This window comes from Blennius ocellaris (genome assembly GCF_963422515.1).
Source record: "Blennius ocellaris genome assembly, chromosome: 22".
In the NCBI taxonomy this organism is placed as follows: domain Eukaryota; kingdom Metazoa; phylum Chordata; class Actinopteri; order Blenniiformes; family Blenniidae; genus Blennius; species Blennius ocellaris.
In genome coordinates, this window is record NC_137671.1 from 17,669,352 (window position 1) to 17,693,156 (window position 23,805).

The following is a 23,805-nucleotide window of genomic DNA, read 5'->3' on the forward strand; positions in this document are numbered from 1 at the left end:
GAAATTACGTTAAGAAATGTATTGATTAACAATTAAATTAGCAGCGGTCTTACCCGATTGGACAATGTTTTTATATTTCACTTTCAGCTGCTGCCAAGAGGCTTCTCCCCCGCGGAATTGCACCCAAACGAAATAAATTAATAAGCTACCATCAAGCAGTATTCCCTTGCAATAATGTCGCGATGACAAAGACGTTTGAACTTACACATTCACTTGAGCAGCAATCTTCTTCCACGCCGCCTCCCTCTCTTTAGCAGCCGCTGCAACGTTGCATTTTTTTTTTTTTAATACGTTCATATTCTCCATATGATGGGATCAATACTTCCTGCTCCACTGGCGTCAAAAACTCCGCCCTCTGCATCTCAGTTGTCATGGTGACTCGTTGAATCGGGGCTCCATTGATGCAGTCTTTTTAGAGTCGTGGTGCACGCACTTAACTCCAGGTGAAACTACTCCGAGTTCATCAAACTGATCAAAATCCGGCGTCGTGAAACCGAAAACTCCGCGTTTTCTGTCTCAGTGTAACTCAATTCAGAGCTCGGTGTTAAGCTCATGACTTCTTAAACCTGCTTCGTGAAACGGACCCCTGGTGTCACACACCACAATTATTTGACTGAAGTAACTTATCATCACACAATGATGAGAAGTTTACACACAGTTCACACAGCCAAATATTCGGTCATTAGGAATGTTCAGTGCTCGGACCCTAATGATAATAGTGGTGGTGAAAAAGACTAATCACATATGTCTTGTGCAATTTGAATCAAGATAAATCCACTTAATGCCATAGTTAAAAACAAGCAGCAGTTTCAGAAGAAGAAAAAGTAGAAGATGCTGTTTAAAATATTATTTAAATAATACCGAATAAATACATTTAAATACTCTAATATCTAAATAACCCAGGCGTGTCTTACTGTGGACACATTTCGTGAATTAAATGGAGTCCTGGTTTTACAAGATTTTCCTGAACGCAGCAGCTGCCTTCAGGACGACCAGGGCGGTGCAATGAACGGAGTCTCCTGTTTTCCGAGACTTTCCTGAACGCAGCAGCTGCCTTCAGGGACTGTCATGGCTGCTCCCTTGAAGGGGGTTTGGTGTTGGAGAAAGTAGCTGCTGCCATCTTCCGCTTTCCCCGCAAACAGAGCATCTGAAGCCGGCTGTCGTAGTGTCCAGGAGCGGGCGTCTACCATGGGGACCGTCCATGCTAAGGTACACCATGCTTCCCGCGGGCGAGCGCCGGTCTTTGAAGCATTCCGAGGGCCGTGACCTCCCTCTCCTCTCTGGGTAGAGCCGCAGCTCCCCGCTCGGCGTGTGGACTCCGTGTACCCACAGAGTCCCCCTCCTTGAAGAAGCCCCTTCAGCTCAAACTGCTGCTAAACAGCTCTGATTAAAACATTTAAGTTGTTTTAAGCTTTCATTAACCTCAGTGTGAGTTGAGGCAGATTGACTTGAACGCATCATTTACAATGGCTGAACCCTTTCAAACCGAAGAAAACCATTTGTATTCGTCTCAAAACAGTTTAAATGAATAAACTGTGACGTCTCTCTTAGGTAATTGCATTAGTAGTTCGGAAGTGTTCCCATTTAGGTGATACTGATCGAAATAATGAATGTGTGAGGTTAATTTATAGTCGTGACGTTTCGCCGGTGAAGTGACGTTCAGACGGTAGGACATCGTCAGACACTCCCCTGGTGCCCAGCAGCTGCCCTGCAAAGCTTCCACACATCAACTACAAGATTTCAACTCTGACTTCAATGAATTATGACCATGGAGAGGGTGGATTTATCCTTTAACGTTAAGATCTTCTATTAATGTGTTGTCCACCTTTGTAAGACTGCACGTTTCATGGTGCAATGAACACGGTCCAACCATAATATACTTTTCTTTTGTTTTAGTCCTCAAATTATTATTCTAATAGGTTTAGTGGCAAATCATTTAAAAGTCGAACTTGTTGAGGTTCTGTAAAAAGAAAAAAAAACAAACAAGTGCAGTTACAACTCATTTTAACAATGAGAAATACTGTAAAACCTTTTTACCAACTCACGCGTGAGGTGTTGTGCCAGAATGTGTTCTGTTTGACACCTGCTGTTCAGCTTTTGTAAATCGCAGAAGTCAGCCACGCTTGTCTAATTGACCTCACAAAACCGAAATAATTGTGAAGCAAGAAAAGAAAATGTTCACAATGACCGATTGACAGTGTTATCTTATTTTGGAAATGATGGTTATCAATGATAACGTGAATGCACTGTAAGCTACGTTTTGCAATCGGAATCAGTAACCTTTATTTGTGATTGTGAATATAATCACATCACAAAAACTGCACTGATAGGGAAATGTGTATATATATACACCATTTAATGTAAGGAAAATAGTAAACGGGATTTGACCAGGCCGTGCATTTCAGACCCAGGCCTTCACTGCTGGTCTCAGTCAATCCACCCCTCAATCACCTTTTATGGCTACAAAAAACATGTTACAATGCAGAAATGCAGTATAAAAATCCTTTGCATCAAAGATAGATACTCGTGTAGCCAGAATATATACCTTTACTGATGAAGAAATATCTGGAGTTCACAACTCTGCTTCAGCTGCAGCTACTCTGCTTTTCCTGAAACTTCAGGGTTCCAGGACGGAGACAAACGTCAGCTTTTCATGGTCTTCAAAATAATGTAATGGCAAATAATATAATCCTGAATCCTGCCATGGAGTTTGTAGTGAGCACTAGTAAACAGCACCAGACCTGTGCTGGGAGCACTGCGGTGCGTTCAATGACCTCTTGGAAAAGTCTACCTTGAAAATTGGTTTTGACAATGAATCTGCAACCAAATGTCTTTATCTTCTCCTTTCGTCATTGTCGGTTGACAAAACCGCTATCAAATAAACACAACTATATTTTTGTTCATGCAGCTAACCACAGATGCAGTCAGCCAGCTGGAGAGTGACTCTGACCATCCAATCAGAGGGCTTGAATACACTGACATCACACTAGGCCTTCTCCACGGCCCAGCCCCCCCAATATCAAAATGTGATTGGTTGAAGCAGCCACATGACACCAGTTTTACACTGCCTGCAGAACTGAATGTGAAGGCCTCAGGCAGATTTCTTTACCCGGCAACAGGGAATGGCTAAAATATGATTGGTCAAAGGTTTACTATGGAGTATGTGTCTGGAAGCAGCACAGCCGGGGAGAAGCTATGAGAAGAAGCAGACACACCATTTGGAATTATTTAATAAGTATTCATTGATAAAATATAATCAATATCGACCTGTGATTCAGATCCTTTTCTTAGTCCTGCAGAGAAGCCTTGAAGGCCTTGAAGGCCTTGAAGGCCCTGACGGCCCGCCACTGGATTTGACAGGAGCCGACATATATCCAAAACAATACAGAATCAATGAGACTGTTAATATTAATCTTTTGAATAACGTGGTTCAATGGATGGTGGATCAAAGTGCAACATAATGACGATGAGGAACTTCACGTGACCCAGTTCGTATTAGATCACAGTCAGACGTGAGGCTCAGCTCTGCACTGCCTCACCCGGGATTTCTGCCTGGATTTGACCGTAGAATAGTCAAATTCAGCCATTTTTACTTAATGAAATGTCTAAAATATGTCGAGTCATACTGAAAATACATCCTTAAAACAAATCAGTGGAAAAGATTATATTAAAGATTTTTTTTATGTAAGTTTTTTTATTTTATTTTTTTTCATGATGGCAGGTGCCTCCCCTGACTGCACGTCACTGGCCATTGAAAATATCATGACACATCTCTAATTTCTCAGCTTGTGAGAAGAAGCTGAGAAGCTGGTGTTTTTAGTCATAGGAACCGAATCAAGACAATATGAATATTGTCTTGATTCGGTTCCTATGACTAAAATCACCAGCTTCTTTCAGAGGAACATCCAGCCATGTCTGTCGTCTACACCAGTGATTCCCAACCGGGGGTACACGGACCCCTAGGGGTACGCGAGGGTATTGCAGGGGGTACGCAGAAAGATTATAAATTAGCCTACAGTATCCACACACACAAAAAAAAAAAATTATACTATATTATATTGTATTATATCATGAATTTTAGTAAGGCCATACGTTTATTTCCCATGAGTAGCAGTTCGTCCACAGTGATTGTAACACTACAATGCACATAATATGAAAAGACTATAAAGTGGCGCGCTTTAAAAAAAAAAAAAAAAAAAAGGTTCACGTTCTTGCTGCGGGCGCGCACGATTCGCGAAGCTAGCTAACTCTAGCTGCATACCGACTGTAAACATGGATGCATGGCTAGGCAGGAGTAAACGTCCAGCTACCGCTACTGCTACCGTCGCCTCGGACGCAGGCACAGGGGAGCCCAGTGAAAAAAGGAATTATGAAAGACTTATGAAAGACAAGCAAGCGCAAGTGTCTCATTAAAAGGTATGTTTTTACACTCACAATAATTGTTTTATTTAAATGAGCAGTTGGATAGATAGAAAGACAAAGGGTTAAATATAAGTACGCATTAAGGCGAATAATCACACACGAGAGAGGGGGTACTTTTCACATGGAAACCAGCTCAAGGGGTACACTGGTCAAAAAAGGTTGGGAACCACTGGTCTACACAGTGATCGCATTATTCTGTATGTGTTCATAGTTTGGATGCTTTCAGTGAGACTCTCCAGTGTAAATGATCAAGAAAAAACATAGAATGCAGGTGTGTCTAAATGTTTGACCGACATGATGGATACGGTGCATCCTGGTTTTGAAGCTGCTTTGTGGCCCTGGTGCAGAGTCTGGATCCTCTCCCGATGCATGGCCGGGACTTGGGCATGCACCCGGATGACCTGATGGAGCCTCCAGAGCAGGAGCAGGAGTCCAAGCAGGAGATCTTGGAAAACAAAGACGTGAGTCCAGAGCAGTGCTTCTGGAGGGAAAGAAATGGTGATGGTTGGTGAACAGAGAGGAAGTGACCTGTGCTGGATTGCAGGTGGTCGTCCAGCACGTCAACATTCAGGGTCTGGGGCGGACCAAAGAAGATCTGCTGGGCTACGAGATCTCTGAAGTGTTCCACGCCAAAAACCTGATCGACGTAGGTGTATCCCCACGGTGCAAGGCTGCATGTGGTGCAATCTGAACTAGGGCTGACACCAGCCATTATTTTAATAATGGATTCATCTGGCGATTATCTTTTTCGATTAATCGATGAATAGGTTAACAAAAAACCTTTCAAATGGTAGGACCAGTTGATATCGAAGGAGCCAAACATCAAATATGTTGTGATTGTTTAAAAGCACATAACTGAACCAACATGTATACAATATATTCTATATTCTATAATATATGCACGTGTAAGGTAAAGTGGTACGGAGCAGTAAGGTAAAATGGTACGGAGCAGTAAGGTAAAGTGGTACTGAGCAGTAAGGTAAAGCGGTACGGAGCAGTAAGGTAAAGCGGTATGGAGCAGTAAGGTAAAGCGGTACGGAGCAGTAAGTTAAAGCGGTACGGAGCAGTAAGGTAAAGCGGTACGGCGCAGTAAGGTAAAGCGGTACGGAGCAGTAAGGTAAAGTGGTACGGCGCAGTAAGGTAAAGCGGTACGGAGCAGTAAGGTAAAGCGGTACGGAGCAGTAAGGTAAAGCGGTACGGAGCAGTAAGGTAAAATGGTACGGAGCAGCAAGGTAAAGTGGTACGGAGCAGTAAGGTAAAGTGGTACTGAGCAGTAAGGTAAAGAGGTACGGAGCAGTAAGGTAAAGCGGTACGGAGCAGTAAGGTAAAGCGGTACGGAGCAGTAAGGTAAAGCGGTACGGAGCAGTAAGGTAAAATGGTACGGAGCAGCAAGGTAAAGTGGTACGGAGCAGTAAGGTAAAGTGGTACTGAGCAGTAAGGTAAAGAGGTACGGAGCAGTAAGGTAAAGCGGTACGGAGCAGTAAGGTAAAGCGGTACGGAGCAGTAAGGTAAAATGGTACGGAGCAGCAAGGTAAAGTGGTACGGAGCAGTAAGGTAAAGTGGTACTGAGCAGTAAGGTAAAGAGGTACGGAGCAGTAAGGTAAAGCGGTACGGAGCAGTAAGGTAAAGCGGTACGGAGCAGTAAGGTAAAGCGGTACGGAGCAGTAAGGTAAAATGGTACGGAGCAGCAAGGTAAAGTGGTACGGAGCAGTAAGGTAAAGTGGTACTGAGCAGTAAGGTAAAGAGGTACGGAGCAGTAAGGTAAAGAGGTACGGAGCAGTAAGGTAAAGCGGTACGGAGCAGTAAGGTAAAGCGGTACGGAGCAGTAAGGTAAAGCGGTACGGAGCAGTAAGGTAAAGCGGTACGGAGCAGTAAGGTAAAGCGGTACGGAGCAGTAAGGTAAAGCGGTACGGAGCAGTAAGGTAAAATGGTACGGAGCAGTAAGGTAAAGAGGTACGGAGCAGTAAGGTAAAGAGGTACGGAGCAGTAAGGTAAAGCGGTACGGAGCAGTAAGGTAAAGCGGTACGGAGCAGTAAGGTAAAGCGGTACGGAGCAGTAAGGTAAAGCGGTACGGAGCAGTAAGGTAAAGCGGTACGGAGCAGTAAGGTAAAGCGGTACGGAGCAGTAAGGTAAAGCGGTACGGAGCAGTAAGGTAAAGCGGTACTGAGCAGTAAGGTAAAGAGGTACGGAGCAGTAAGGTTTCCTCCAGAAAGTAGTTACAAAGTAGGCGGGGCTTAGAGCTCCACAGATATGAGACGTCCCAACAGTAAGGTCAGCCGGGAGGCACCTTATGAATCCTCTGTTGTTGTTTACATCCTCCGCTGGTTGTTTTGTTTCGTCTCCCCGCCTCCGAGCCGAGCCGGCTAGCTCGAGTGCCGCGCCACAACTTTGATGCTACCGAGAGAGCGAACGGCGGCCGAGTGACACATAAATCGCACGACACATTGAATCGATGATTACATTTGTTGCCAACACTTTTAATATTGACATTTTCTGGATTTGTTGTTGCTGATCTGAAGGAATGTTGATGACGATAAAGTGCAGACGTCTGTTTCAGGTGATGAAGAGAGCACACATGGCCAGACAGAGGCTGCTCCGCCTCGGCATCTTCAAAGAGGTGGAAGTCCTCATCGACACATCTGAAGGTCAGTGCAGCCGAGAGTCCAGCCGTACCGCCGTACCGCCACACCGGGTCACCACCCTGTCTGGGCACAGAGATTACATCACTTCGTCAAAGGGATTAGACCAGGGGGGTTTCCATTCATATGCTTTAATATTACCATGAGTGCATAGTTACATCACTGAGTGGGAGGAACATGCTCTGTAATCTGGATGTTAGGGAAGGAAGATGCTCTATAATCTGATGTTAGGTGAGGAACGTGCTCTATAATCTGGATGTTCTGGAAGGAACATGCTCTATAATCTGGATGTTCTGGAAGGAACATGCTCTACAATCTGGATGCTCTGGAAGGAACATGCTCTACAATCTGGATGTTAGGGAACGAAGATGCTCTATAATCTGATGTTAGAGGAGGAACATGCTCTATAATCTGATGTTAGAGGAGGGAGATGCTCTATAATCTGGATGTTAGGGAAGGAAGATGCGCTATAATCTGGATGTTAGGGAAGGAAGATGCTCTATAATCTGGGTGTTCTGGAAGGAACATGCTCTATAATCTGGGTGTTCTGGAAGGAACATGCTCTATAATCTGGATGTTCTGGAAGGAAGATGCTCTATAATCTGGATGTTAGGGAAGGAAGATGCTCTATAATCTGATGTTAGGGGAGGAAGATGTTCTATAATCTGATGTTAGGGGAGGAAGATGCTCTATAATCTGATGTTAGGGGAGGAACATGCTCTATAATCTGATGTTAGGGGAGGAACATGCTCTATAATCTGATGTTAGGGGAGGAACATGCTCTATAATCTGGAGGGAAACTTGAGAGAGTAAATGTTCAGAAAGAACAAATGACCAATAAACTGCTCTCCAGGTACGGACGCTCTGCCCAATGGCCTGGACGTGACCTTTGAGGTGACGGAGGTCAAGAGGCTAACAGGAAGCTACAACACCATGGTCGGCAACAATGAAGGCAGCATGGTGAGTGAGGGGCGTGAGGAACGCTGGCCCCGCTCCTCCTCCACCAGCTCTGATCTGTCCTCCGTCTCGTTGTGTCAGGTCCTCGGCCTGAAGCTGCCCAACATGCTGGGTCGGGCTGAGAAGCTCACCTTCCAGTTCTCCTACGGCACCAAGGAGACGTCCTACGGCCTGTCCTTCTTCAAGCCTCAGCCAGGGAACTTTGAACGCAAGTATGGAAGCAGGATGGGCTTTGATCTGTGAGGGACACTGCAGCAAAAGTACCCGATTCCAGTTTTACATGTCCGGCTCTCCATTTTCTCTTTCTTTCTTTTTTAACTCTTAAAATGATTGACATCCTTCACTAATATTTGGAGAATCTCTTATAGCCTCCACTTCTGCACATAAAACTGACCAAACTAACAAGAAGGCCGTTGCTGGGCTAATCCCCCGCCGGAGGGCTTTATATTTTCTCACAAAGCAGCTCTAAGGCAGCACACTTGGTACACTAGAGGGTGTTCCATGGGTCCTAGTAGATCATTATGTAGAATCTGAAAGGTCTTCTTCATAAGCTATGTCAGAATACGTCTCCAGAGCCCAAAAGGTGTTTTTATGCACTTAGTGACCCTGTGACCTGATATGCAAATTAGGTCATGGTCACCATGGTGCCCCTTCTCCCCAGGTGGAGTGTCCATGTGTGAAGTTTGGTGACTGTGGGCCCAGGAACTGCTGAGAGATGAGGAGAAATGTTTATATGGAAATACATGTATTGTGCAACCATGACGAGCAAACTTCAGACCCTACCAATCTTCAAGGTCAAGGTCAGGTCACTTGGTGTACTGGAGGTTATCCCTGGAGTGTGTATCATGTGTGTATAACATTTCAGAGCCCTAGCTCAAAAACCTAGGCCTCCAGAGCCCAAAATGTGATTTTAAGCACTTCGTGACCCTGTGACCTACTTAATATGCAAATTAGGTCAAGGTCACCATAGTATCCCTTCCCCCTCTGAGATGTATCCACATGTGAAGTTTGGTCACTGTGGGCCCAGGGGTTGCCGAGATATAGGTAGAAACGTTCGAACGGACGGACGTACGGAGACTGTTTCAAGATCCCCCTTCGGGGCCTATCGGCCACGGCGGGGGATAAATATGCTCTGTAAGATGATGATTCCAATCTCAGCTGGATGTTCAAGACCATTAACTTCAGGCGTTAATGTAAGCAGGTTAAACTCACATCGACAGGGGAATTTGAACCATGTTTAAATGTCGCCACAGTTTGTTAGACAGACAAGTAAAAAAATACATAAATGAAGTAGTTTCCTGTCACCAGAATACCAATGAATGAGCAAAGCAACATTGAGTAACAAATGCTATTTATGCTTGAAAATGTATCAAATATTGTGTGATTTTATAAAATGTAACACATATTAGACACTGTTTCATTAATTCACTGACTAATTGAATATCCGCTGACCTAATAATATAGACATTATAACGATAATCATAACAATAATACAGATGATTTCCAATCAAATGAACAGTGTTCTGCATGACCAAACCGCGTCCTTGTAATTAGCAGTGTGTTTTTAGCCGGAGCTCAACATCCCCTGGTGCAACGTCCAGCAGCACCAGCAGCACGGAGGCCGTCCGCCCACTGCCTGGCCAACGTACACACTGAAATACTCTTACCGCCAGAATACCTTCACTTGGGCTGCTCCAACTAATTTAAACTTTCTTTCTTTTTTTCCAATTGTCAACAGGATCTGAAGTTCCGTCTTGTAACATTTTTAGTCAACTTATTTTTATGATTTGAAGTAGGGCTGCAGCAACGAATCCATAAAATTGGTTCGCAAAAAGTTGTTAAAAGTGTTGGCAACGAATTGAATTATGGATTTGTTGCGTCGTGCGATTTATGCGTTTCTCAGCCGCCGTTGGCTCTCAGTAGCATCTCAGCTGCGGCGCGGCGCTCCAGCTCACCGGCTCGCCACCGGAGGGCGCTCCCATGGGGGGGAGTCGTCACGGAAGCCGACTGGCGTTTGCTCTCTGAAATAACAGGAAAGTTGCGGCGTGGCACTCGAGCTAACCAGCCGCCGGAGCGTGCTCAGATATATCATAATAATTATACATCTTATAGATACATGTGTATATATGTATTGTATACAACTTTGTATTGGTTCAGTGCTTTTAAATAATCATAACATATTTGATGTTTGGTTCATTCAATATCAACTCGCCCTACAATTTTAAATGTGTTTTTTTTTTTTTTACCGATTCATCGATTAATTGAAAACATAATCACCCAATTAATCAATTATTCAATTTGAAGCCTTCATCATTGTTTGGAAAACTATTTCAAAATGCTAAGGACTCAAATATAGTGTCCTGGGTCCTCCATTATAAAACGTTGTGTACAATCCATACTAAAACTCTACGTCAGCCCAATCAGATTTATAAAACCCAAATATCCACTTTCCAAGTATTGAACTGTTGTCAACTGTTGACTTATTTCTCACGAGATGGAACCATGCTTTATATACTGTGTGTGTGTGCGTGTGTGCGTGTGTGTGTGTGTGTGTGCGTGTGTGTGTGTGTGTGTGTGTGTACTCAGGCTGTTCCTAGGGAATCATTTGTTGTCAGTTTTATTCAGGACATGATAAGTGATGAGTACAATGAAGAATTTCAACTGTTTGACAAGTAGAAGAAGCAGAAGCTTAATAAATCTCCACAGTCAGTCATCTTGCTTTTAGTTTTAGTTAATCTGATACTTTCATAAACATAAATAGCTGCAAAGCAAAGAAAGCAACCAGGGCCCGGTTGTTCAAAACTGGGTTAACTTTAACCAGGTATTATCTTAACGTTAAAGTTAACGCACCTCCATACCTCTGCTAACTATTTAACCGTGGTTAACTCTCTTCATGGCCAACTATTTAACCGTGGTTAACTCTCTTCATGGCTAACTAGTTAACAGTGGTGAACTCTCTTCATGGCTAACTATTTAACAGTGGTTAACTCTCTTCATGGCCAACTATTTAACCGTGGTTAACTCTCTTCATGGCCAACTATTTAACAGTGGTTAACTCTCTTCATGGCTAACTAGTTAACAGTGGTGAACTCTCTTCATGGCTAACTATTTAACAGTGGTTAACTCTCTTCATGGCCAACTATTTAACCGTGGTTAACTCTCTTCATGGCCAACTATTTAACAGTGGTTAACTCTCTTCATGGCTAACTAGTTAACAGTGGTGAACTCTCTTCATGGCTAACTATTTAACAGTGGTTAACTCTCTTCATGGCCAACTATTTAACCGTGGTTAACTCTCTTCATGGCCAACTATTTAACCGTGGTTAACTCTCTTCATGGCTAACTAGTTAACAGTGGTGAACTCTCTTCATGGCTAACTATTTAACAGTGGTTAACTCTCTTCATGGCCAACTATTTAACCGTGGTTAACTCTCTTCATGGCCAACTATTTAACAGTGGTTAACTCTCTTCATGGCTAACTATTTAACAGTGGTTAACTCTCTTCATGGCTAACTATTTAACAGTGGTTAACTCTCTTCATGGCCAACTATTTAACAGTGGTTAACTCTCTTCATGGCTAACTATTTAACAGTGGTTAACTCTCTTCATGGCTAACTATTTAACAGTGGTTAACTCTCTTCATGGCCAACTATTTAACAGTGGTTAACTCTCTTCATGGCCAACTATTTAACCGTGGTTAACTCTCTTCATGGCTAACTATTTAACCGTGGTTAACTCTCTTCATGGCTAACTATTTAACCGTGGTTAACTCTCTTCATGGCTAACTAGTTAACAGTGGTGAACTCTCTTCATGGCTAACTATTTAACCGTGGTTAACTCTCTTCATGGCTAACTATTTAACAGTGGTTAACTCTCTTCATGGCTAACTAGTTAACAGTGGTGAACTCTCTTCATGGCTAACTATTTAACCGTGGTTAACTCTCTTCATGGCTAACTATTTAACAGTGGTTAACTCTCTTCATGGCCAACTATTTAACAGTGGTTAACTCTCTTCATGGCCAACTATTTAACCGTGGTTAACTCTCTTCATGGCTAACTATTTAACCGTGGTTAACTCTCTTCATGGCTAACTATTTAACCGTGGTTAACTCTCTTCATGGCTAACTAGTTAACAGTGGTGAACTCTCTTCATGGCTAACTATTTAACCGTGGTTAACTCTCTTCATGGCTAACTATTTAACAGTGGTTAACTCTCTTCATGGCCAACTATTTAACAGTGGTTAACTCTCTTCATGGCTAACTATTTAACCGTGGTTAACTCTCTTCATGGCTAACTATTTAACAGTGGTTAACTCTCTTCATGGCTAACTAGTTAACAGTGGTGAACTCTCTTCATGGCTAACTATTTAACCGTGGTTAACTCTCTTCATGGCTAACTAGTTAACAGTGGTGAACTCTCTTCATGGCTAACTATTTAACAGTGGTTAACTCTCTTCATGGCTAACTAGTTAACAGTGGTGAACTCTCTTCATGGCTAACTATTTAACCGTGGTTAACTCTCTTCATGGCCAACTATTTAACAGTGGTTAACTCTCTTCATGGCTAACTATTTAACCGTGGTTAACTCTCTTCATGGCTAACTATTTAACAGTGGTTAACTCTCTTCATGGCTAACTAGTTAACAGTGGTGAACTCTCTTCATGGCTAACTAGTTAACAGTGGTGAACTCTCACCATGCCTAACTATTTTAACAGGGTGGTTAAGTCTCACCATGGCAAACTCGTTAACAGTATGGTTAACTCTATCAATGGCTAACTAGTTAACAGTGGTGAACTCTCACCATGGCTAACTAGTTAACAGTGGTGAACTCTCACCATGGCTATCTAGTTAACAGTATGGTTAACTCTATCCATGGCTAACTAGTTAACAGCGGTGAACTCTCACCATGGCTAACTAGTTAACAGTATGGTTAACTCTATCCATGTCTAACTAGTTAACAGTATGGTTAACTCTATCCATGGCTAACTAGTTAACAGTATGGTTAACGCTCACAGTGGCTAACTAGTTTAGAGTGTGGTGAACTCTCACCAGGGCTAACTAGTTAACAGTATGGTTAACGCTCACAGTGGCTAACTAGTTTAGAGTGTGGTGAACTCTCACCAGGGCTAACTAGTTAACAGTATGGTTAACGCTCACAGTGGCTAACTAGTTAACAGTGTGGTAACCAGTGACTTAACTTTGATGTAAGTCAGTACTGTAATGAAGAGTTGAGCCTTTATGGAGCCCCAGAGTAAAACGTAATATATCTAGTAACGTGAGGACGTTAGATGATGACTAGTAACCTCAAACTGGAGACATGGAATTACTATCTCATTCCCTCGTATTCTGTCTTTCCACCAATGCCGCTTCCAGCCCATCATATTTGCTGTTCTGGAGCTTTGAGATCAAAGCGGACCACATCGGATAGTGGTGTCTGTGAAGTACAGACGTGTTGAGCTCAGCTGGGTCTACAAAGAGAGGATCTCATTCTCATGTCTCCCTCTTCACCATAAATAACTGAGCTTGGGGCTTATTTTCTTTCCATTAAAAGGCTCATTTTATGGCAAAACAATCCAGCTGTCATTTACAGTAGTGTGTAATTTGTTTAATAGTTACTGATGAACCAAAAGTATTGCTTCATTATATAGAAGTTCTGTGGAGCGTCTCAAAGCGGCGCCAGCCTCATACAGCCTCATACAGCCTCATACAGCCTCATACAGCCTCATAAAGCCTCATACAGCTTCATACAGCCTCATACAGCTTCATACAGCCTCATACAGCCTCATACAGCCTCATACAGCCTCATAAAGCCTCATACAGCCTCATAAAGCCTCATACAGCCTCATACAGCCTCATACAGCCTCATACAGCCTCATACAGCCTCATACAGCCTCATACAGCCTCATAAAGCCTCATACAGCTTCATACAGCTTCATACAGCCTCATACAGCCTCATACAGCCTCATAAAGCCTCATACAGCCTCATACAGCCTCATACAGCCTCATACAGCCTCATAAAGCCTCATACAGCTTCATACAGCCTCATAAAGCCTCATACAGCCTCATACAGCCTCATAAAGCCTCATACAGCTTCATACAGCCTCATAAAGCCTCATACAGCCTCATACAGCCTCATACAGCCTCATACAGCCTCATACAGCCTCTCCCTTCGTGGCCACAAGTAAAGTGAATTATTTCGTTCCCGAGCGTTTAGTTTTTTCTCTCTACGGAGTCTCCGGTGCTTAATACAGTAACTTTCTATATCGTTCTCTCGGTTCAAAATTAAAAAAAGATGAGGCAACATGATGCTTGGTCCGATCATCCCAGCTCCGTCTTCCTGTTCCACTTTAATATCCTGGCAGCAGCGGAGTTTGTCGTGTTTGATGGTAGTTTTATAGCCCAGACAAAAACACTGCGCTGCCGTTCACCACAAACATGTGGAAGCACAGTGACTTGAAAGTGGGCGTGGCCTTGGACGGAGTGTTGTTAACTTTGATGGCGAACTAGCGGGATGGCTAACCATGTTTTCAACGACGCATATTTAACGGTTGGTTAGCTAATGGCGGGTTAAGGAAGCAACCCGCAGTTTGGGCTTAACTAGTGGTTGCCCGAGTTTTGAACAACCGGGCCCAGCATGTAAATAAACAGAATGTAAAAATGAAAAGCACCTCGAGCATATTCTATATTTAAGTAGAATTTTGCTGCATAAATACACATTTCAAACCCGGTTTATTGATACAATGTAGGAACTTTCATCAGTCAAATGACGACAATCAAAGTAGCTCATGTGGCGTCTCTTTTAATGACTTCTTTTAAAAAGCATCTTTACTACGGCGGTGATCCCTCATATACAATGACTTCCAGCTGATGAAGCTTCTTGGTTTTGCACACGCTTCTCCAACTCTCATCAAAGATTCTCTGTGGGATTCGTGTCAGGCGACTCTGAGGGTTTCTTCAAGAACTGCTTCTGAAGAGAGGCTGTGGTGAACTTTGTCTACAGAATATCTTTCACCAATCGTTTTTTTCTGAATCCATCTGGCTTTAGAAATGCTGCAGATTTCCAGAAGCTCCAGAGGATGACTTGTGTTTATGAGTGTGTGTTCTGTTCCAGCCTCACTCTCAACTTGTACAAGGTGACCGGGCAGTTCCCATGGAGCTCCTTGAAGGAGACGGACAGGGGCACGTCAGCCGAGCTAAACGTAAGGGCCAGCTGCACCATGCACCACAATCCTGTCCAAGAGTGAGCTGTGGAGGCTCATTTCTGCTCGTTGTGCTGCGTGGCGTCTTCCCCGCAGTTCCCGCTGGGCATCACCAACCACACGCTGAAGTGGGAGGGGGTGTGGAGGGAGCTGGGCTGTCTGGCTCGCAGCGCTTCCTTCGCTGTGCGAGAGGAGAGTGGACACTCGCTGAAGTCGGCCCTCTCGGTACCACCCACTTTAATTTTCCTACAGATGGTTTTTTTTTTTTTTCTCTTTCTATGCAAGAATGTTAACTTTTGTTTGTTTGTAGCACACCATGTCCATCGACTCGAGGAATTCTGCCATTTTTCCCAGCAGAGGTGCCTTACTGCGCATTAACCAGGTAAACACACAGCTGTTGGGATTTATAGTTGGTTATTAGCGTTAAGATTACTGTAAGTAATAGATTACTGAAAGTAATAAATCACTGGAAGTAATTTATGAAAACTTTAAATTATTAATGGAAGTAAACTGCCATTCACTCACTAACAACTCCTAGAGTAATTGAGTAATTACTCAAAGTTAATAAATTATCAAAAATAATTTATGAATGAAAAATTATTAATTTGAATAAATTGATTATTTATCAAATAATAATGGAATTGGGGCACCACCAGCTAAACTGGAAATAGCTAATACCAAAATATCAGTCTCGTTTGTAAAAAGGTTATTTAAGTTAGTTAATATTCCTGTGTAAAATATAACAATCTTAAATAACAGCTTTGGAAGGTGTGAGATTCGAGCACAGACTGTTACAAACCAGTGAATTGTCAACAATAAATACACAATAATTACCAGGAATTGATCAATTCAGCTGACAGGCGTTTATTTACACAAATGCATTCATTCATAAATAATTCAGGAATCATATCATAAACCAACACAATCAAGTAACAAACGTCATCAAACATGGAGATCTAATCTACTAAACAGCAAAACACTATGTACAAAGAAAGAGGGTGTGTGTGTGTGTGTGTGTGTGTCTGAGTGGGGATGTAATGACCACGAGTGTCCACCAGGTGGTGGTGGACCTTGGAGGGTCAGTGTGAGTGGGTGTAACGATCTTGAACGGAGGGCAGAGGGAGACGGGCGTCTGGGTGGTCCTAGTGCCCCTAGTGGTCGTCACGGTAGTGACCGTGACGACCACTAGGGGCGTGCGGAAGGAGAGTGCAGTGACTCGTTACGACCACCAGGTGGGCGTAAAGAGAGATTGCGATGACCCACGCAGCCACTTGAGGCATTTTACTGGCTCTTTCTGGGGACATGGCGGTTGCTCGGCGACCAGATAAACAAGATGTCCGTCGTGTGCGTGTGCGTGGGACACTCAGAGCAAGTAGTCTCACTATTAAATCATTATTGTAACGCCGGAGTTTAACTGGATGTTGAGACATGCAGTCAAACTCCGGGAGCAATACGGATGTTTCACGGCGGCACAAGTTAGCGGTTCGGATGCTAAATGTGGCTACATGGAGAACTTATGTCGATCAGTTAACGCACGCGGCGGCGAGATACGTGCAGGACGCATGCACGGGGTGAAAGAAGGAGAGAGAGAGGAGGAGTAAATTCTGGCGAGGCTCAGTTCTGAGACTCAGTTCTCATTCATATATCAGATTCATCTGATGTATGAAGTCGGAGCTACTATTGGTCACATTGAAGTCATTTACCCTAACTCTTATTTTTTGAGGGAAAATGTTTAATTTTGGAATCGGTACTTCAAAACACTTTTACTTGAAAGTGCTTGAAAAAAAACAACTTTTTATTCTGATCCAAACTTCCAAAAAGTCCATTCATCAAATTGGCATATTGTGACATCACAAGGTCATATTGGATTACACATATTTCAATTAAGGTCAAATTTAAACAGGTAAATTGAACCTATAAATTCCACATTAAAACATATTTTCAGCACATTGTTTTAGCACTATATCTTTATATTTAAGAGCGAAACTGTGAAAATCGGTGATCTTCTGGTTTCATTTGTGATAAAGATCCAGATGTCAGAGATTAGTTTGGATTTTTTAGGGGCAGATTTTTGATAAACAGACTTGGGTGTAGTTTTAATTTTTAAGTGAAAACACTAAAGTTTTTTTGTATTTTAGGCCACTGAAAACCCATCATTATTCTTGCTCTGGTCCAGGGGCGTATTTCAGAAAAGAGGTTGAACTTGCTCCCGGTTCCAGAACAGCTGATTTGAATTACCGTATTTTCCGCACTATAAGGCACCTAAATACTTCAAATTTCCTCAAAAGCTGCCAGTGCCCCTTATATATGGAAGAATTGCTCTACTATTTGACAGCTGAACAACCCGAAGCTTTTATTTTGACAACTCTAACTTCACAACCGGATCTTCAGAGCGGACCAGACTCCACACAACACCTTCATCACTCATGGTTGCACACCAACATTCTAACAAACCAAAATAAACTAGATGAAATAATGACTCCCTAAACTGGGGAACAAAAACACATAAACACAATCAACACAACACCAAGCCCAACAACGACCCACAATAACCTCCAACAACACAAAACATGAATTCCCATCATGCCTTGCATCCTGAGCTCCTCAGTGCAGCCGATAGAAACTCCCATAATTCATTGCAGCTGTTTGTGGTGTTTTAAATGCAATTATTGGGGGTTCTATTTGGTTTGTGGTGTCGGTAATAATTGTGTTGTGTTTTTGTTGCTTTGTTCATGTAGTTTAGTTTATTAGCGGTAGTTGTAAGTTGTCAACCAGCAGTGAAGAAGGTTTTGTGTGTAGTGTCCTCCTGGCATAGGCTGCAGGTAGGACTATCAAAATAAAGTGTGTGCACCTCTCTGGGTGTTAGAATCAGTGGAAAATGTAACCTAATGGCTTTGAGCTATAAAGGTTATGACCACTGGTCTATTCCATGTGCCTTATAATGCAGTGAGCCTTATATATGAACAAAGTTGTAAATTATGTCAATTGATGGAGGTGTACCTTATAGTGTGGGAAATATGGTAGTTTAATGAACTCTGAGTTTGTGAACCTTGAGTTACACATGTGCACAATCACAATAAAAAGCCATCATCAATAGAGCCCAGATACCATGAGTCACTATGGCAACAGACTGAAAACCAAGTTATTTTGCTGTAAAAGTCCAGGCGCTGCAGCAGCAGAGGAGAGAAAGTTTCTGCCCGAGTCAACGCATGAGTTTGAATGCATTACTCCACTGACTTCACATTTAACTATAGCCTACTTAAGATCGCAGCTTACAGCTTGAAATAATAAAAAGGTGTCAAATCTGAATCGCATTTCGGTACAACTGGAGAAAGGTGACTTGGAAGGAGCTCAAAATGAAAAATAACATCATTCTGAGTGGAAAGGCATATATGCTATGATTGCACCTCACTTTTATTTTGGTTTTACTACTCAAATTGGCAAAGGCTAATGAAAAGAAAAATCCTAGAATTGCTGTGTGTGTGTGTGTGTTGTTTCAGTGTGAGGGTGACTTTTTTTTCAGCACCCTCCATGCTGTTGCTGACCCAATGTCCTTGTTGATGACATAATGACATATAATACTTACAGTTACCACACTGATCCAAACACTTTCCAAATTGTGTGATGTCAATGAACCTGACCAGTACTTTGTACTTTCCAGATATTGAGGTAAATTGATGATCAGACATTTACATGGATTAGCTCCAACTAGTGTTTCTCCCGTTGTTTTCAAAACATTGCCATGTAAACATAAAACAATGCATTTTCTCTTGAAACGTTGTCGTGACACGGGCCTACAAGACGCCCAGCTGCACAGAAACATAGCGCACGCTCCATGTAGAAGATGATTTTGTTCCGTTTGATTGTTCCTGATGTGTCCCTGGCATGTTCCCTGCATCCTCGTGACGTTTTCCTAAAGTCCTGATATCTTCCTTGTGTTCTGTTTTGTCCAGGACGTGTCCCAGTGACTTTCTGACGTGTTCCTCGTGTTCTGACGTGACCCAGTGTCTCCCTGATGTGTTCCTCTGGAAGAGAGTCGTGCATTGCCTCTGAGCCGTTGTGTTTGTCCTGCAGGAGCTGGCTGGTTACACTGGAGGAGACGCCAGCTTCCTGAAGGAGGACTTGGAGCTGCAGTTCAACAGACGCCTCTTCTGGGACTTTGTAAGCCTCAAACGCATCCCAACATTTGTTTGACTTTGTTTTTTTTTCTGCAGTAGCCTTACTGACCACCAGGAGGCCACATGTTTGAAATGCTGAGATGAAATATTGTGAGGGTCTCCTCAGGTCCTGTCTGCCTCTCTGTGGGGCGGGGTGCTTTATCCAATCAGAGGCCAGCCATCCTGCATCGCTGACAGGTACCTGCCATTCATCCACAGGTGGAATTTCATGTCCATCTTATTTGGCTGAGCCTGTTCTTGTGTGCAGGTTCTACCTCGGAGGTCCCACCAGCGTACGAGGATTTGGGATGTACAGCATCGGTCCACAGAGTGAAGGTAGAAACGCATGTCGACATAATCACAGTGAGATTGGAAACCTCAAAATATTTCCCATTTATGGTCACCTTCTCATGAGGAGGAAGCTGGGGTCAAATTACAAGCACTGCCACCATAAATCAGTGACTTTGTGCTTAAAATAAGTGTTAATCCAACAAAATAATCAATGGTAAATGTAGCTTGAATTACTATTTGTATTCACTTTGCTTGGTTTGAGACAAAACTTCATGGATTATTTTATACATGTTTTTGAGAATTTTGATTGAGGTTTTCTTGCAAACATGAGACTTTCCAATATCGCATTTCCTTTTTAAGAAATCTTTTCGAGGGTTAGGTTACAAGCTATGATGTAGAGCATACGAAACGATGTGGGTCCCTGTACGAGACCACGTGTGTCCCTGTACGAGACCACGTGTGTCCCTGTACGAGACGACGTGTGTCCCTGTACGAGACGATGTGTGTCCCTGTGCGAGACGACGTGTCTACCTGTACGAGACCACGTGTGTCCCTGTACGAGACCACGTGTGTCCCTGTACGAGACCACGTGTGTCCCTGTACGAGACCACGTGTGTCCCTGTACGAGACCACGTGTGTCCCTGTACGAGACCACGTGTGTCCCTGTACGAGACGACGTGTGTCCCTGTACGAGACCACGTGTGTCCCTGTACGAGACCACGTGTCTACCTGTACGAGACCACGTGTGTCCCTGTACGAGACCACGTGTGTCCCTGTACGAGACCACGTGTGTCCCTGTACGAGACCACGTGTGTCCCTGTACGAGACCACGTGTGTCCCTGTACGAGACCACGTGTCTACCTGTACGAGACCACGTGTGTCCCTGTACGAGACGACGTGTGTCCCTGTACGAGACGACGTGTGTCCCTGTACGAGACCACGTGGGTCCCTGTACGAGACCACGTGTCTACCTGTACGAGACCACGTGTGTCCCTGTACGAGACCACGTGTGTCCCTGTACGAGACCACGTGTGTCCCTGTACGAGACCACGTGTGTCCCTGTACGAGACCACGTGTGTCCCTGTACGAGACCACGTGTCTACCTGTACGAGACGACGTGTCTACCTGTACGAGACCACGTGTCTACCTGTACGAGACGACGTGTGTCCCTGTACGAGACCACGTGTGTCCCTGTACGAGACCACGTGTGTCCCTGTACGAGACCACGTGTGTCCCTGTACGAGACCACGTGTGTCCCTGTACGAGACGATGTGTGTCCCTGTACGAGACCACGTGTCTACCTGTACGAGACCACGTGTGTCCCTGTACGAGACCACGTGTGTCCCTGTACGAGACCACGTGTGTCCCTGTACGAGACGACGTGTGTCCCTGTACGAGACGACGTGGGTCCCTGTACGAGACCACGTGTCTACCTGTACGAGACCACGTGTGTCCCTGTACGAGACCACGTGTGTCCCTGTACGAGACCACGTGTCTCCCTGTACGAGACCACGTGTGTCCCTGTAAGAGACCACGTGTGTCCCTGTACGAGACCACGTGTGTCCCTGTACGAGACCACGTGTGTCCCTGTACGAGACCACGTGTGTCCCTGTACGAGACGACGTGTGTCCCTGTACGAGACGACGTGTGTCCCTGTACGAGACGACGTGTGTCCCTGTACGAGACGACGTGTGTCCCTGTACGAGACGACGTGTGTCCCTGTAAGAGACGACGTGGGTCCCTGTAAGAGACCACGTGGGTCCCTGTACGAGACAATGTGGGTCCTTGTCCCGGTCTGCTGGCCTCAGTTTGTCCCTCCTCTGTTGACCCAGATTAGCCATGTTTAGCTAGTGAAAGCAGCGTCGTCCTCCAGCGTTCAGGACGAGGTTTTGAAAGGGCTGTTTTGTGTTTCAGGGGACTACTTGGGAGGGGAGGCGTACTGGGCAGGGGGGCTGCACCTCTACACCCCCCTGCCCTTCAGGCCGGGCCGTGGGGGCTTTGGAGACCTCTTCAGAACGCACTTCTTCCTCAACGCGGGGAACCTGTGCAACCTTAACTACGGTAAGTAGGAGTTCTGCATGTTCAATTGCTGTCTGGACCTCATTGATATGTGGTCTGAAGACTATATTGCTATAGCTTGTGGCTAGCCATTAGCCAGTAGCTGGCGAAAGGGGCGGGATTTCCGCTTCCAGTCTGGACCATTCAATGAGCTGGGTTTCTTTGTCATCTGAGAGTGGGTAACCCTCTCTCAGATGTGCAGTGTGAAAACAAATCTGTCACCTGAAGCAAACACTGACCAGAGAGGAAGTAAAGAAGAAACACGGCTCATTGATTGGTCCGGACTGGAAGTGGAAGTCCCACCGCTTTAGCCAGTGGTGGCTCGGGTAATTAGCTCATGGCTATAATTAGGTTAATTAGCTCATGGCTAATGAGCTAATTCGCCATGAGCTAATTAGCTCATGGCAAAGTAGGTAGCCACAAACAACTGCGGTAAAAAGTCTTCAGACCAGGTATCAATGAGTCTTCTTGACTACTAGCCCCCAAGATATCTTCCAACATTTCCTTTCTGCATCTGCCTCTTCTGATTTGCGTGGTTAACTTTGTTTACTACCCAGAATGCATTTCGCACTACCTCACATCCTCTCCCCCTGCCGGCTAGAAAGATCTTTTGTAAACAAACTGAGGCCTAGCTTTTCTAGGGGAACAGAGATCGCTTGTAGCTGTGGTTCAGAGTTCGTGGGCGTGTTGACTTTGCCAAAAAACGTTAATCAGAGAACTGCGTTCCTGCTCAAACACGGTAATGTGAACATGCCCTTAGAAATAAGCTAGCTTGAGACTCGGTCCTGAAGATCCTGAACCCCCTCGTATCCGTCGGTGTTGGGGAGGGTGTAGGTCTGCTGACCTGGCTGTGTGTCTGAGTGCAGGCGAGGGTCCCCAAGCCCACCTGCGGAAGCTGGCCGAGTGCATCCGCTGGTCGTATGGAGCGGGCATCATGCTGCGGCTGGGAAACATCGCCAGGCTGGAACTAAACTACTGCGTGCCCATGGGGGTCCAGAGTGGAGACAGGTAGGACCTCCAGCGCTGTACGCAAGAACAGGGCTATGTCCAAAAAGTCCCTCCTTTCTCCTTATCTATCCACTTTCACTTAACCCCTGGATGACATCACGGGGTTAAGGAAAGGTGTTAGGAGGCTTCCTAAAGGAGTTAGTGAAAGGTGATAAGGTTGGTGCAGCAGTCTAATTGCACTTTCACTTAGTGATGTCATAATAATGAGACGGTGGCGCAAGTTACTGACATCTGCAGTGGTGGGGAAAGAACTACAGGTTTCCGAAAAAATGGAAAAAAGCGCATTTGGGTTTTAGATGATTTCAAGTTGTTCAATGCAGATTGCTTTGGTAAATCACATGATCTGCTCCTTTTTCCGCCATCTTGTTTTTCCATAAAAGCTCGGATGAGCGGGTCCCTTTAAATGTTGTTGCCGCATGGAATTGTGTAGCAGTATGAGATCACCTCCTTTGCAAAAGGAAGCATCAGTGTTTCCTAGGCTAAAGGAAGCATCCGTGTTTCCTAGGCTAAAGGAGGCTCTAAAGGAAGCATCAGTGTTTCCTAGGCTAAAGGAGGCTCTAAAGGAAGCATCAGTGTTTCCTAGGCTAAAGGAGGCTCTAAAGGAAGCATCAGTGTTTCCTAGACTAAAGGAGGCTCTAAAGGAAGAATCAGTGTTTCCTAGGCTAAAGGAGGCTCTAAAGGAAGCATCAGTGTTTCCTAGACTAAAGGAGGCTCTAAAGGAAGCATCAGTGTTTCCTAGGCTAAAGGAGGCTCTAAAGGAAGCATCAGTGCTATCCTAGGCTAAAGGAGGCTCTAAAGGAAGCATCAGTGTTTCCTAGGCTAAAGGAGGCTCTAAAGGAAGCATCAGTGTTTCCTAGACTAAAGGAGGTTCTAAAGGAAGCATCAGTGTTTCCTATGCTAAAGGAGGCTCTAAAGGAAGCATCAGTGTTTCCTAGACTAAAGGAGGCTCTAAAGGAAGCATCAGTGTTTCCTAGACTAAAGGAGGCTCTAAAGGAAGAATCAGTGTTTCCTAGACTAAAGGAGACTCTAAAGGAAGCATCAGTGTTTCCTAGGCTAAAGGAGGCTCTAAGGGAA

General features: G+C 44.3%; 1 protein-coding gene across 1 annotated transcript in view; it reads left to right on the forward strand.

Annotated features, from left to right (window-relative positions):
• The first annotated feature begins 1,050 nt into the window (after positions 1 to 1,050).
• Positions 1,051 to 23,805, forward strand: part of samm50l (sorting and assembly machinery component 50 homolog, like) — a 25,060-nt gene continuing 2,305 nt past the window's right edge. The window contains exons 1-14 of the mRNA XM_080518461.1: positions 1,051 to 1,209; positions 4,770 to 4,883; positions 4,967 to 5,068; positions 6,980 to 7,067; positions 7,915 to 8,021; positions 8,100 to 8,230; positions 15,130 to 15,217; positions 15,314 to 15,442; positions 15,528 to 15,599; positions 19,292 to 19,378; positions 19,502 to 19,572; positions 19,643 to 19,710; positions 21,580 to 21,726; positions 22,590 to 22,731. Of these exons, the coding sequence (XP_080374587.1) occupies positions 1,189 to 1,209; positions 4,770 to 4,883; positions 4,967 to 5,068; positions 6,980 to 7,067; positions 7,915 to 8,021; positions 8,100 to 8,230; positions 15,130 to 15,217; positions 15,314 to 15,442; positions 15,528 to 15,599; positions 19,292 to 19,378; positions 19,502 to 19,572; positions 19,643 to 19,710; positions 21,580 to 21,726; positions 22,590 to 22,731 (1,367 nt within the window). The 5' untranslated portion in view covers positions 1,051 to 1,188. The remainder of the gene's footprint in view (positions 1,210 to 4,769; positions 4,884 to 4,966; positions 5,069 to 6,979; positions 7,068 to 7,914; positions 8,022 to 8,099; positions 8,231 to 15,129; positions 15,218 to 15,313; positions 15,443 to 15,527; positions 15,600 to 19,291; positions 19,379 to 19,501; positions 19,573 to 19,642; positions 19,711 to 21,579; positions 21,727 to 22,589; positions 22,732 to 23,805) is intronic.